The sequence below is a fragment of the Mytilus edulis genome, chromosome 9, assembly GCF_963676685.1.
Source record: "Mytilus edulis chromosome 9, xbMytEdul2.2, whole genome shotgun sequence".
Classification (NCBI taxonomy): domain Eukaryota; kingdom Metazoa; phylum Mollusca; class Bivalvia; order Mytilida; family Mytilidae; genus Mytilus; species Mytilus edulis.
The window spans coordinates 79,712,727-79,728,409 of NC_092352.1; the positions used below are offsets into that span (position 1 = coordinate 79,712,727).

The 15,683-nt window shown below is 31.8% G+C and overlaps 1 protein-coding gene across 2 annotated transcripts; it reads right to left on the reverse strand.

The window, feature by feature from the left end:
- Positions 1 to 3,655: 3,655 nt before the first annotated feature.
- Positions 3,656 to 10,890, reverse strand: LOC139489143 (uncharacterized). 2 transcript variants are annotated; one of them, XM_071275300.1, is made up of 5 exons: positions 10,763 to 10,890; positions 9,090 to 9,231; positions 6,687 to 6,799; positions 4,374 to 4,476; positions 3,656 to 3,860 (listed from the first exon to the last, which is right to left on the reverse strand). In XM_071275300.1, exons 1-5 carry the CDS (start codon positions 10,800 to 10,802, stop codon positions 3,722 to 3,724), a joined length of 537 nt encoding a protein of 178 aa, XP_071131401.1. In that variant the 5' UTR covers positions 10,803 to 10,890; the 3' UTR covers positions 3,656 to 3,721. The 2 variants fall into 2 exon arrangements, with proteins under 2 accessions (XP_071131401.1, XP_071131402.1); XM_071275301.1 differs by having other exon boundaries at positions 9,090 to 9,225; positions 10,763 to 10,877.
- Between the last annotated feature and the right edge of the window lie 4,793 nt (positions 10,891 to 15,683).

A 15,683-nucleotide genomic window follows, 5' to 3' on the forward strand; every position in this document is an offset into this window, starting at 1 on the left:
TCTAATCAAGGTCGGAACTTTGAATCTGATGTTATCTGTCAGCTTTGTAAACTGTACCAAATTAGTAGATCTCGAACTACACCTTATCATCCCGAAGGAAACGCACAATGTGAACGCTTTAATAGAACACTACACAATCTTCTGAAATCACTTTCGCCAGATAAGAAGAAACATTGGCCAAAGTATTTACCGGAACTTGTCTTTTCATACAATGTGTCACAGAACTGAACAACAGGTTATAGTCCTTATTATTTATTGTTTGGTCGTAGTCCTAAATTGCCAATTGACTTTTTACTTGGAACAAATCAGACTGATGAAACTGATCAATCGTTAGATGAATGGATTATTGCGCATCAGAATCGTTTACGATATGCTTACGAAAAAGCTGGGGAGCAGACAAGAGATCGTGCTGAATACCGCAAGACTAAACATGATCAGAAACGTTTCAATCCTGAAATTTGTGTCGATGACAAAGTTTATATTAGAAACCGTGGTATACATGGAAGAAATAAGATACAAGACACTTGGAGCTCAACTGTTTATCGTGTAGTGCGTTTGTCAGAAAACACCATCACTGTAGAACCTAATGATGGCGCTGGTGTTTCAAGAACTTTGAATCGTCGTGATGTCATTAAATGTAGTATACAACAATCTGTGGATGATAACAGCTGTGAATCACACAGTTCAGATGATATGTTTACACCAAGACGAACAACTAGAACAACTGCCGGGAAACATACAAATCCAAATAGACTTCCAAATTCTATTTTTTCTAAGTAAATTCATTCAGGACATTTGTTGTACATAGTTATGTCTTATTTTTGTGTGTTTTATTTTTGTCTCTAATTTTTGTGTTCTAATTTTGTGACTTATTTTTTGTGTTATTTATTATGATAGTAAAGGGAGTATGTGGATATAGATATTTGCATTATCGAGACGATTAATACTTAGCTGGGGAGTATGTGGACAAGTTCATTTATATACATATTATCTATTTGATATTATTCCCAACTTTGTACTTAGTTAATATCTATTTTACCCTATACTATAATGATCTTACTATATTGAACATATTTTGTATTATATGGTTCAATGAATCCCTAATACTCTATTTGGGCTCTTTGATATTTACTCACCACTGGCTATTGGACAAACTACCTTACTTAATAGTTGTTTTATCTGGGTCTATCTAGTTTAACAGTTCACCTATTGACTATATATATTGTACTTTTTAACTATATTGTCAATGCAGAATAAGTAACACCAGAAACAACATCAAGAGCCGTAGCCAGCATTATACGGTATTTACATTTAAGGGTTTTTCAAATTAGTTTATGGTTAAATGTTTTTGACTTTAATATTTTTTTGGTTTCATTTACTTTGCTAATTGCATTACAAACTTTATATTTTCTTATTTACCTGTAATTAACTTTCAATGTTATATAGTATTTTATATAGTAGTATGGTCAACTTACTTTAGTGAACAGTTTTCATTAGAATTGATTAACTAATTGTTTACATTCAGAGTTGTCATTTTAACTGTGTTTTGCATTATTATTTATTTGCAGTTGTGTAATTAAACATAATATACATTATTTGCTACAAAATAATATATTCATATGCATTTATATGTAAAATTGTATTTATTTGTCATTATCTGTATATTTCAGATCTGTCGTTGCCTTCTATTCTATATTATATTTATTAAAATATATGAACGTTCTGCATTCAATTTATCTGAGCCTTATTCCACCTGGTCACAGTCAAATATACATTTGTGTTTGAAAAGAATGTATTTCTAGCTCGCATGGCTCAAAATATAATGAGAGCCTTTACTATCCCTTGTCGTCTGTCACTCATCTTTCATTGACTTAAAGTGCAATCAAAATGCAATATTTTTCACTGTTTGAGATGTTTAGATTGCAGCAAAATATAAAGTGATCATAGTCAATGTTTTTCATCTGCTTCACCTCCAAAACCAACAGCTGAACTTCATCTTGTTCAGAATCTCAATAAACTTAGAAAATTGAATAACTCCAATTCACGTTATCACAATTATACCATGGTTAATCTGGGACTTTAGTGGGCACAATCTTTTAAATATACCAATATATTTACAAAACAATCTAAAACCGAGAAAAACCTAAATATCATCGAAAGTACATCGTTTTCCTCATTCCACGAATATTTCTCAAATTTCTCACTTGGTGAGTACAGGGACTTGTTGTTTTCTGCCATTTCGAGTCTAACAGTGAGAAGATGAAACTATATTGTTAGACACCAAGTCTAATTCATTTAAATCTTTCTGTCATAGAATGATGCTGTTAGTGCTCAATTGAAAAAAATACAAAATCCTGATGCATCTTAGGATTCCTTAATTTTGAAAACGATTAATGCGACACACACAGAAACGAACTATAAGATAACAACTGCCATTTTACTGACTCGGTACAAATGATGGGTTGAACCGGATTTTGTGGCTAGCCAAACCTCGCGCTTTTATGCGGAAAGGCGTGCCCAATTTGAATGCTTCATACCTTGTTTGCATAAACCTTATGTTACAAAGTTTCCTTCCTTTTTTTACATTGTCCTTGACCTCATTTTCATGGTTAAGTGACTTCTTGAACACTTATCCAGTGACTATTATCGCACCGCGGGTAAATTATTACGTTATGATTGGTTTAATGCCGTCACGTGGTGACCCCGTATGAGACCGGGTTTGTAAATTTCATAGGGGGTTAATGACGCGTTATTGGTGACGTCATCAATAAAAAAATTTTGTGTTTCATTGTTTATTTTTCAATAAAACGCAGCAGAAACAGTCCAGCGTGCGATAAATTCATTATACGGTTAAATACTGATCCCCTACGGATCCATATAGGGTGAATAATATCCATTGGGGATTCGGCCTCCGGCCTCAACCCCTAAGGACTTTACTAAGGGGGTCAGTAGCAAACCATATAACTTATAATAGGATACCTCTATTGGATGTTTTGGTTTCTTGAAACATCTAAATGTGTGTCATCGAGGGTTTATCAGACCGCCTCCTCATTTCATTAATATGAGATCAAAGTTAAAATAAGGTCCATTTCTTATCTCAGATAATATAAGCAGCTATATTTGGTGTAAGGAATGATTGCAAGGAGTGCATGATTGTAAGGTGTACATATCTGACTGGTAGGTATCATCTGAGCTTGAATTTGTCGCAAGAAACACAAGAAAATGCCTGTACCAAGTCAGGAATATGACAGTTGCTAAACATACGTATAATGTGTGTACGATTTTTGTTTTGCCTTTTAATTAGGGACTTATCGTTTTGAATTTTCCGCTGAATTCAGTATGTTTGTTATTTTACTTGGTTCATTTGACGATTTTCATATTTTAAGTTTGAACTATTTCCCGGATACTACATGTACCAGTAATATGTCAATCATATACAATTGAAAGGTGTACATGCCTGTCTATCTGGCATGTTCATCTGACCGACGAGTCACACCACAAGAATGAATTACAATTGCATTTCAAAGTATATTACGGTAGCAAAGGCAGATTATATTTGCACTAGTATTTAGGACTTGATGATGAGAAGGGAATCAACATAAGCAAACGTGATAAATCAACTAAGATAATTTACTAATTAATTTGTTGACAAAGATCAAAATGTTTTGTTTTTTATTTATGTTAGATAAATATTCATCTTAGTTTTACGAGTGAGCTGAAATCAAGCTCCAACATTAAATTTATAATGATTGCATAGTGTTGTCCCATATTTTCTGAGCATGGTTTCAACAACAGATGCGTGTTGCCTTGCTCTACAGTGCTGTAACATGGAGGCACATCTTTTCAGTTGGTCCACAAATCTGTAATTCAAAATTAAGAATTTCCAGTATCATATAATGAATGATGGTCTTATGGGTTTGTCTTGCAGTCACAAATGATAGAAAATTGTAAATATCAAATTTGCAGATTACTTTTGATTTCGATTTCTTTTGATTTTCGTATAAGTTAAAATAATTTTAATCTCAGTAGAAGAGACACGAACTCCACAATGAGTATCGTACTGTTTCAGATTATGAAGGATTCCTCTTTGGTTTCGACATATTACCATCCTTGACATTGATAACCTCCACACGGACGTAAATCTTAAACAAATTAACTTTATAACAAAGATAGACCAGTGTTATTAAAAAAGAGGATAATTACGGATCCTAAAGCATTTTTAAAATCGAAAGAAAAATTATCGACCACAAAATATGTCATTAAAAAATAGATGACCAATGGCAAATAATTCTATAAAAAGAATTGTTAAAATACAAATTTGATCGAATAATGTTGATAGGAAACATTAATATACTGCCTGAAGTAAAACTTACCCGCAAGTAGATGGATTAGTGTATTGAAAAGAATCTTGGACACATTCCACGAATTTAGATCTGAACTCTGGTTCATTGTAGCATGTTGTTAAACTTTGAATGTCTGAAATGTTTACATTATTATTTGTGTAGAATTAACTAATTGCTAGATGCTTTATAAGATCTTGTTGAAGGGGGCGGGGCTTATTACATACACGGTTAGTAATGGTGTTATGTCCCTTTGTAAAAACAAAACGGTACTGAGAAAAATTCTTAAAAGTTCCAACAGACGAAGAAATTGATGATTAAGATTGAAACAAATTCATAAAACACATTTAAACCTTACAAGTCGTTATTGTTGGCATCTGTTTTTGTAGGATCAATGGAAGTATTTTCTTAGCGCTAACAGTATTGAAGACTTGCTCATTTTGAGAATCACTAGTCTTAATTTCACACGTTAAGATAGTCGGTAAGATAAATTCGTAACATAGTGTGCTAGTGACGTAATACGGTATATATGTGTCAGTAAATTCCATTTGGGAATTCGAGCTTCGCTCTCACTCTATATGGAATTTACTGACCCCATATATACCGTATTAGTTCACTAGCACACTATGTAACTAATAATACCGAGGCATATCCTTGTGAGTTTAACTTCAGTCTTTATAATTCCTACATGTGCAACGAAATGCAACAGTCAAACATCAGGCAACTGTTCGACGATTCACTGAACAAGAGAAATCGGCAAAAAAGATTGAATAGATATGTTAAAATTCAGGACTTTATATAGATATCTATACGATATTAGCTTTTCTCTTTGTTGAAGGCCGTACGGTGACCTGTAGTGGTAAGTTCTGTCATTTTGTCACTTATAGCAAACATATCACATCTTTATTTTATATAATAAAAGAGAATTTCATAAAAGACTTTACATAGAATTTTCTTTCAAACTTATCTTAAACAGGTTGCTTAGTACTCATAACTTTTCATTCTTAGCGGATTTACACTTCTCCAATTGAATGTCTATTATATTTATATTCTTAAGAAAAGTCTTGTTTTCACAATTCAGCTTTCAGGGTCGAAATTCTATTCAGATAATAAATGTTCTCTCTTTTCAATATTTGGACCGTATCAAACAGACATGAACATTTATCCTCAATACGAAATACTGTATATGTCCTTTTTTCGCGGTGTACTTATTTTCACGAATTTCACTGTTCGTATATTTCCGCAAAAATAAATACACGCGAATACAAATGCAGCTTAAATAAATGCAAAACCTTCAAAACCAATAATATTCTCTGGAATTTACAACGTTCACCTGGTTTCCCTTAACATGAACTCATTCGAACAGTGTGTTAAAACAACACCTGTGATCATCGATACAGATCTGATAGTTTTATTGTGTAACTACAATTTAATCGGAGAAAATTCTCTTTGCTACTGTTTTGTTCTATTATTCAGTTATTTATATTTTGATATTTGCGGCACATCAGCGAAATTAAATACATGCGAATTCATCGGCAATACCGATTGCGCGAAAATAATTACACGCGACAAAAAGTACATGTACAGTAGTATATATATATATATAACGTCAATGCATATAACACACTAAATATTAAAGTTGAAAAAAAAGAGATACATTTATAATTTCGATTAAAACTCAACTGGCAAAAGTTGTATGTAAAATTGTACTATCTTTGACGGCACGTGTACTGTACATCGACCATAACACGATAATATAAATGTCAATGATTGAATACAAAGATTCGTTGTTATTATAAAACAAAACTGAAATCGAAAAAATAAGACATTTTACAATAAAATGTTTAAATAAATAGATAATTTAGAGAACGTAAGAGGAACGTAAATCATGGACATTATTGCATGTTATAAATGAAACTTCAGATCAATACAGATATATACGTGTGAAAGTGATTTTTGGTGTTGTTATTTTTCATTAAATGCTTATTGTTCAGATTATGATACTTTTAAATACAATAGCTCGTCACAATTAACCCCTAATAGCTGTGTTGTTAAAAGGTGCGACATAATGAGTAGCCATTTTAATTATTATGTAAAAAGAGATTTTAGTTAAGTAAGCGCATTCATTACATTTTTAAATCTGCTTAACAACATACAAGATTCCATATTAGCTGTATAATGTACAAAAACTTTAATGTTTTGATTTACATGTATCTTGGATTATACAGGTAAGTTTAAGCGGAGTCAAATTTTGGCGTTTATTTAGCCAGCGAGAAAAAAGCGAAAATTAAAAACACGAGAACCAAACCCCGATATTCAATTATCTTATGCAAATGATATACACACATTTTTTATACTGAACACAAACAACTGTTTCTATTTCAACCATTATATCAGTAACAAAACGCATCTCTTTACACTTCTCTGCCTCCTTACAAATCGAGTTCGTCTTCATATGTCTGCAATGCAACATACAATATTAGAGTATAAATCTATAGAATATGACAGCGCAATGATTCTGTAAATCAACTTATGGATATTTCATTTCAGGTTATCCATTTCTATCCGTATTTACGGATATATAGTTTTTCGCGATTTTTCTTAAAAGTTTGACACATTTGCCTTATTGTGATACTCACGAACAAAATTCGCTCTTGAAAAGTAGTGGTCACACAGTAATTGTTATCTTTTACTTCCATATCTGTCTGCTTTTGAAATCTATAATACTATGTTAGCCAAGTGCTCAATTCCTATTGTTGTTTGATTATTTGTTCATATATGTATGCCACACATATTCTTATTGCTTCAAACTAATACTGTCTTATCTGAAGTTAAGATACGATTTTGCATTCATGTTTATATTACAATTTCAACATTCTCAAGTCTTATACACAGAAAGAAAATCTATTATTGACACAAAAACATATTTTAATTGCTCTTTTTAACTATCAATGGAATGCTTTATTTAAAGTTTAAACACACTGGTTAACATTTACTCAACCTTGAAAAAAACCCCACAAAAACACAACAACGTTTTAGTCTCCATGGCGTAGCTATGTATTAAATGAACTGTAGGCCCTAATCGACGGAGGGTCTGGGGGCTGCTTAAGGCCCCCAGTAGGTCCAGGGCAGAGCCTTGGTAATGGATTCAGGGGGTCGAAGCCCACCAACGGAAATCGCTTTTCAGCACTTTAGTTGCATAATTTTGTGTACAAAAATATCAAATTTACTTGTTTTTATCATGATAATATTTATGAAGTAAAATTCGAAGAAATATGATAAATTTTATATTAACACCTGACTGGTGAATAACCAACGTACAATATAAAAAATATTTAAAAAAGCATGCCAAGTGTAGATCAGAGTAGCCCTTTTATTAAGTACAAAATGTAGTACACCTTATTGGGTATTTTACTTATTCATTCCTTTCTAATTGAGGATAGTCGATATATACGATGATTAATAGAACATTTTCATTAAAAAAAAAATAAACACTGAGATTACTATAATTATGATAATTTTATCCTTTTGACTAGACATCAACCAATGATCTTTTGGTTCTTAAACCTTCACCCAGCCTACACAAACACAAACACACGCACACAGTCGATGCCTATAATGTAGATGTTCTGTTCATACTATACTAATAATGGTCGAGAAATTCATATTTTCTTACAGCCTCTTCTGTAGATAGGAATTTGAATAAATGTGGCCATTACATGCATATCTGAGATTACTGAAAGCTAGATGATTGATTAATTGCCGAACTTCCAGTGGTAAATGGTTATGAATTATCAGGACGAAAAGAAATTTACAATTGATTTGTACTAGTAAATACAACAGTTAGCCTCAATGTCCTGTAATAGAGGTCGTCAATGATGAAGGTCTGAATATTTAAAAATGCTATCGGAAAAATGAGGGGTTATTGGAAAGAGACAGACATTTTGCCTTTCAGCAGACCCATCAAAGAATTGTTGCAAGTGTTATTAGCATGCAGAGAGTGCGGCAAAAATTTGTTTGGACTATTTTTTGCTTTAGTTCCACAGGTGGTCAATGGAAACGATTTTCAACTTTTTTGAACGAATCTTTTAACTCATTGGGCAAAAATTTGTTAAACAAATCTTAAATTTCTGACATTTTATGATCTTTCGTGAATGACTGTCAGATCAACCTTCATACACAAGCCTGCATGTCAATGAAACACTTTTTCAAAGTCAAGTCGATCGTTTTTCTGCCAATAAAATCAGTTATACTCTCATCAACAACCACATAGAGGTGTCGGTGGATAAGAAGAACAGATTAATTAGAAAGTCGCTCGTTCCCAATTATCCGTGATCTCGGGTAGGACATGACACGTCGCACCGCGCTGAAGAATCTTTCACTATAGACTATAGTTGCGGACGAAACGGGTATTGTAAATAAAATCCTAATCATCCTAGGCACTGAAGGGTACAGATCGACGGGCCACGTATTAATAATGGTTAAATTTTTTTCTTTTTATTCCAAAGTGGTATTTATGTATAGGCACGTGCCTAGTCGAGTCTTAGGTAGCTACGCCCCTAGCTGGTCTCAATCACCAAAGTTACAGTCTCTTTACATACCAATGGTTAGTAATTTGTGACAAGATCTTGCAATATTTATATAATTGTTGTGCAAAGTTGAATTCTTCCTTCGCTGGGATTTAAACTCATTCTATTGGGATATCGAGACTGTATTTTTAACTATTTAATGACAGAAATGTACACATACTGACATAGCTCGTCAACTGTTTCTTCGCTGACATCTTTTAAAGTATCGCCATCATAGAAGAAGTTTCTAATATCTAGAAATCTGTTAGAACAAGTAAGCAATGGATAGCATTCTCTCGAAACATACCATGATGTACCTGAAACTATAATAATATTTTGAAAATTCACTAGACTACATGTATAACCATTGAGGTTATGAGATGGAATTCCGCAAGGAGCAGTTGTGCTCGCCACATTCATCTTAATTGACTTGCATTGTTAGGTTTTCTCCCAGGTTTCGCCTGTTTCCTCTATCAATATAACCTGACCGCCACGAAATAGCAAAATATAGTACTGACATCGGCTTTAAACACTGATCAATCATATTAGAAAATTCGATAACTTTTTAATAATGGATTTTTCAGACGATAAATGTTTATACATTATCTGACATGCTCACAATGTAAAAACTCATCAAGAATACCAGGCTTATGATTTGTTACATGAGACTCGTATGGTCAATAGCAAACTCTTCAGTGACTCTCGAATCAAAATACTAGGGAGGCTTTATCGTAAAAGATGTAATAGGGCATTTAACCCCACAAATTAAAAAGTTGTGCCAAATGTGACCAATAACTTGTGGTAGAAAAATTACGAGACATTGGACATTCTATCCAACAGTTTATAGAAAAAGAGCATATAAATGATATGTTTTACTTGTTACTGGACTGATTTTGTTATGTCTTTATTTAACTTTTCCTTTTATTTATCATATTTTGAAATATTAACAGATCTTCAATCCGAAATCACAATCGGCACTTGATGTGCAAGAAAAAAAAGCATAATTTATCTGCATTTGACTCAAATAACGCTTTTTACCAATGTTATTTTACATGAAATTCAGATTGTTATATGCATATTACTCAGTTTAGTCCAGCATTCTACGTTATTTCACAGGCTCGGCAGTCATTTAAAAATTATAATACAAGCCATTTTTTATATAGATTAGACCGTTGGATTTTCCGTTTGAATGGTTTTACATAAAGGCAACAGTAGTATACCGCTGTTCATAACTCATAAATCTATGGACAAAAACAAAATCGGGATAACAAACTAAAACTGAAGGAAACGCATTAAATATTAGAGGAGAACAACGACACAATATTAAAATGTATTACACACAGCAACGGACAAAGCATTAGACAAAATCCGATGAGAATAACCAATATAACATCAAAACCAAATACATGAATTTGGGATAGAAAAGTACCGTGACTCGTCTTACAGTAATGTGAATATACTCAATATTGACGAATTATGATGTGTTAATTACATAATATAAAGTACAATACTTATTGAGATAATTCCGACTAAATGTTTACACTAGTAATTTTATATCTTGTGCGGTGTGAGCCAAGACTCAGTGTTGAAGACCGTATATTGACCTATAATGGTTAACTCTTAAAAATTGTTATTTAATGAAGAGTTGTCTCATTTGCACTCATACCACATCTTCCTATATCTATTAAGTGATGAACGGTACAGAACTAACTAAGGTTAAGTATATTCAGTAAAAACTAACACAAATACGTAGTGATATGATATTGTTGCCATAAAAGCTATTAACAATGCAGAAAATACATTATTGTTTGCGATCAAATATTAGTACTTAAAAAAAAAGAAGATTTAACTTACCCGAGGCAAAACCGACGAGAACGAGTACTAAGGCAAACATAGTTGTACTTGTCAAATTAGATGTAAATGTGTTGTGCTGAATATCAAAATGTCATTTATTTATATATGTGAGCACATAATAAGCACGATATTAATAGAAATAATTGACGAATTATGATGTGTTAATTACATAATATAAAGTACAATACTTATTGCGATAATTCCGACTAAATGTTTATGTGTTCACTTTTTTATTATTGTATAGTAAACACGGTGTTATTATTATAAATGCCTGCACGTTTGTTTTATCTACTTTGTCAATTTTGTCTAAATACCAAGGTTTTCCAATAAAGCTTATCTTGCTTGAATTTACTGACAACAATGTTTTAATTTGATATTATGTTCATTAATTTGTCATGATTTTTCTAAAAAATGTAAAAAAAGTATTTTTCTCAATTTTTTTTTCCAGGGCTTGACAAGTTCATAGCCAATTATATTATCTATGCCTGATATAGCCTTAACATTTATGAATTACTGTGTTTAGTTAAGAATTAAGTATTTAGCAAGAGTTCGATAAATAGTTTTGAAGGTCGTACTTACATACTTGTCTGTGTGTTTTTTTGTCCAAACTAAATAACGGTTGTTTAACTGCTTCTAATATTTTGCAGATTTGTGCCTTACAAATTGATTGATATTACAAAAAAAAAATCTCGTTTAAGATCCCTTAACAGGAGATTTGAATAGAAGAAGACAATATGTATGAATTCTTATGATTTCACCAAAATCGGATGTATAAGAGCGAACTCCATTTTATCAATTTTTGTCTTATGGAAAAAATGTATTAAACAAAATCAACAAATCAAAAGGAGTTTGGTTAAGGTAGCACAACAGTCTAACAGTGATTTTTTAAAGATATTTTTTTATCACATAATTTTGAAGTAAATTTTATTCTGCAAAGTTTGTAAAAATTCAAAAATCATTATCATATCACAACAGGGAGTAAATTGATAATGCACTTATGTAAATAAAAGCATATGGTAATTAATCTAAATATATAGGCATTTAGGAGGGTCTAATATGTCAATCATCTGTTGATGCCAGTGACCAGCTGTTAATCACTGACCACATGATAAATTGTGTGGTCTTATCTCATTGTATCATGTGTATTGCAACAAAAGTAATTTATATAACTTTGAAGTTAATAGAGAAAAGGGAAAAGTTATTAAAAAGGAGAAAAATCTAAAGAGAAAAATAAAAAAGAACAAAAAAAGAACAAAACTATATATATAAGGATAAGATGGTGAAAATATCTTTGAAAGCCTCTGACAAACTTTAAACAGTTAAGGTTCTTACTACAAACAATAAGAATATGGGTCTGAATATGTCTTATGTTAGGAGTTTAAAGCACTTTAAACAATTTTAAGTTTATGTGAATATGTGGGAGATGGTCTTGATCTTTTTTAAACTTGTTGCCATTTGTAAGTTATTATTCGTGTGTTTCTTTGTCAATTGTGTTCTCCTATTTATTTATGTTGTAGTCCTGTAATGTTGTATTGTCATTTTAATGTTATATTTCACATGGCCATAAAAGAGGGAGATTTGGCATGCCACAAAACCAGGTTTATCCCACCATTGTTTCCTTTAAAAATGTCCTGTACCAAGTTAGGAATATGGCCATTGTTTTATCATAGTTCGTTTCTGTGTGTGTTACATTTTAACGCTGTGTTTCCGTTGTGTCGTTCATTTTCTCTTATTTTTGAGTGTGGATTCACATTACTATAAGACGTGTCACGGTACTTATCTATCCCAAATTCATGTTTGTGGTTTTGATGTTATATTTTTTATTCTCATAGGATTTTGACTAATGCTTAGTCCGTTTCTGTGTGTGTTACATTTAAATGTTGTGTCTTTGTTCTCCTCTTATATTAAATGTGTTTCCCTCAGTTATAGTTTGTTACCTCGATTTAGTTTTTTGTCCATGGATTTATGAGTTTTGAACAGCGGTATACTACTGTTGCCTTTATTTGTACATGTCCTTTTAACCTTGTTTTTTTCAAAGAAGATTCTTATGTTAAAAGGTAGTATTGCTTGAATTTGTTCTCCTTTATTTCAATATTCGAGTGTGCTATTCCATAATAATTTAAGATATTTGGCCTAAATTGATATAGTTGGTGGAAATTTTGAAATGACATAATAGATATAGGAAGATGTGATGTCAGTGAGACTACTCTCCATCTTTGCATTGATAATCTAACAAGTCATGCACTGTCCAAATTCCGGAGTTTTTTTTTCAGTTTTCACAGTAGACCTTTTAACCACTACTTTTAATGTAATGCCTATAATTTCAATTAATCATTCTATTTAGGTCGACTGAAAAATTAATCCCAAGAGCTTAAATGTACTGGAGTTCCATTTCAATCCCCAATTAACACAAATTTGATCCTGTCTATAATTTTTGCTACCTATCCAAATAACACTTGTTTTGTCTATATTAATCTTAAGTTCCAATATTTCATCATACAATTGGAGAACACGAAAAGATACATCGAGCGATTCTGGTGAGCCATCTTATATCAATTATGTATCATCTTCATATTGAGAAAATACAAATTCTGTATCATCTATAGTAATACCCTTTATCTCCTTACTATTTCTTACCAAAATGCCTAATACTTTTGCACATAGCAAGAACATATAAGGATATAAAGGATCTCCCTGTCGACAGCTTCTCTCTATAGTAAAGAATTCTGACAGAAACAGTGTTTTGTCACTGCAGCTGTTATAATGTTATAGAAGGGTTTAACCAAGGAGATAACAGATTCACAAAAATTCAAATATCTTAATGAATCATAAAGAAATACATGGATTCGAAGGCCTTCTAAAATTCAATCAGCAAGAAAATTCCTGGAATATTATTTTCTTCAGTAAAATGTAGAATATCATATATAAATCGTAAATTTTGTTTAATGGAAAATCTTGAATGAATGCAAGTTTGTCTTTTTGTTAATTTTGGCTGAATGGAATATCATTCTATATGATATATCTTTTAATGTGTTTGACGATTTATTTCATTGCGTAGGGATCTGACTCGTTGCAAGAACAGTATTACAATGTGTGTACCAAGTCAAACAATATGACAGGTGGTACCCATTCGTTTGATGTATTCATGCTTTTGGTTGTGCTTTTCATTTAAATAGGGACCTTCAATTTCAAAGTATCCTTGGAGTTCTATATATTGTGTAATTTTACTTTATACAAATAAATAAAAGTTTTCCCGAGGTTGTGATAAAATATAACTCTATCACTCTCCATTGTAAACACATCGTTCAAACTTGAACAGATAACCTCTAACGTCTAAATATAAAGTTCTAACAGAAGCAAAACAGATACAACAACTGCCAACAGCTTAAAGATATATATAAAAAAATAAATAATGTTTTTAATTGATATTTACTTCCTTATTACTATTGTTTCAAATACAAGGAATAACTAATCATCGCAATTTAAGTTCAATACCCCAAGAAGTTGATGTTTTACATTTAATTAAACATTGGCATAATATCTATCGCAGAATGACTCCGTGAAGAGACATTTAATTAGAAATAATCCGCTTTGAAAAATATATGTCTGCTAATCCTATCAATACAAAGAACCCGATTACTGTTATTGAGAGGTTGTATAATTTTTGTTAACCGTTTTAGCAAGGTTGATGCACAAAAAGAAGATTAAAAATTATTATTTTTTTCCATTTATAGTTGACACTCAAATGTTTTGCTTAAGATAATCATTGCTTGATGTATTAGGAAGTAATAATTACTCTAAACCAAAACTGACATGTATGGAAAGAAGACGGATAAAAGAGATAACAAAATTTTTTTGCAACGTTTCTCCAAAAGTAAACAAAATTGAACCAACTTATTTCCTTCTACTTTATAATAGTCTCTAATTTTCATGAATATCTGATCACATATACTTAGTACTATATAAGTCTTAATTGTTACAGAGTTAAAAACCGATGAAAACTGTTATCGTAAATCATTGTAGGTTTATTGAAAGTTCATAGCTATGGTTCCTTATTTAGATTTGATTCTGAATATAATTCGACCGCTGGGTTAAAGTATGTTTGTATTGATGATCATTACAATATGTCTCATGACATCACAGTACATGTGTAACCAATAAGTCAAACGGAGCGTTCCTGTTGTTTCCAATTACAATGTGTATGATTATCGTCACTGAGTTCAAAGCGCATGTGTATCATATTTATGTAACGAAAACTTTATCTTGTTTCCAAATACAATGGGCATGTTGGTGTTCCCTGAGCTCGCGGGACATGTTTATCATATAAACCCGATAACAAGTGCTTCTTATGTTATCCAATACAAAATGTCTGCTATGCTCAAGGTAGATGTGTATATTTTTAATCTAAACATTAGTTTTTATTTTTACAAATAATGTGTCTAGTAGGCTTCTTCTCTGAGATGACAGTTATCATATACATGTATCTAATACGGCCATAGACGCGTTTCTATTTAACCTAACAAAGGTGTTTTGAAGTCTTTCTAGAGTTCCTGGAACATGTGTATCCTATTAATGACGACTCATAAACCTAAGGAGTTCCGAGTATTTTCATTAAAATGTATCTGATTGGCTTCACTGAGCTTGCAATAATTCTAAATAACGCATTATTAATGTCACCAGATACAATATTCCTGGAAGGCTTATCTGAACTCGTGGTTTATGTGTATAACATAAGGGTTATAAAGACGTGTTCACTTGTTTCCTAATAAAATGTGTTTGGCGGGCACATCTGAGCTCAGACGCGTTCGAAGCTCGATCATTTAATTTCACACTAGGATATATTGATGATATTCATTCCATTAAATATTCAAATGTTTTTAAATAATTTTCTCTAAATTATGCTCAAGAACTAGGAATAAAA

Bases quoted from the DNA above. Each gene is read 5' to 3' on its own strand.
- LOC139489143 (XM_071275300.1), bottom strand. From the start codon at position 10,802: ATGTTTGCCTTAGTACTCGTTCTCGTCGGTTTTGCCTCGG. The intron at 6,800-9,089 runs GTATGTGTACAT...GTTGCATTGCAG, and splicing joins ACAGTTGACGAGCTATGTCA to ACATATGAAGACGAACTCGA. The intron at 3,861-4,373 runs GTAAGTTTTACT...TTTGAATTACAG, and splicing joins ACTAATCCATCTACTTGCGG to ATTTGTGGACCAACTGAAAA.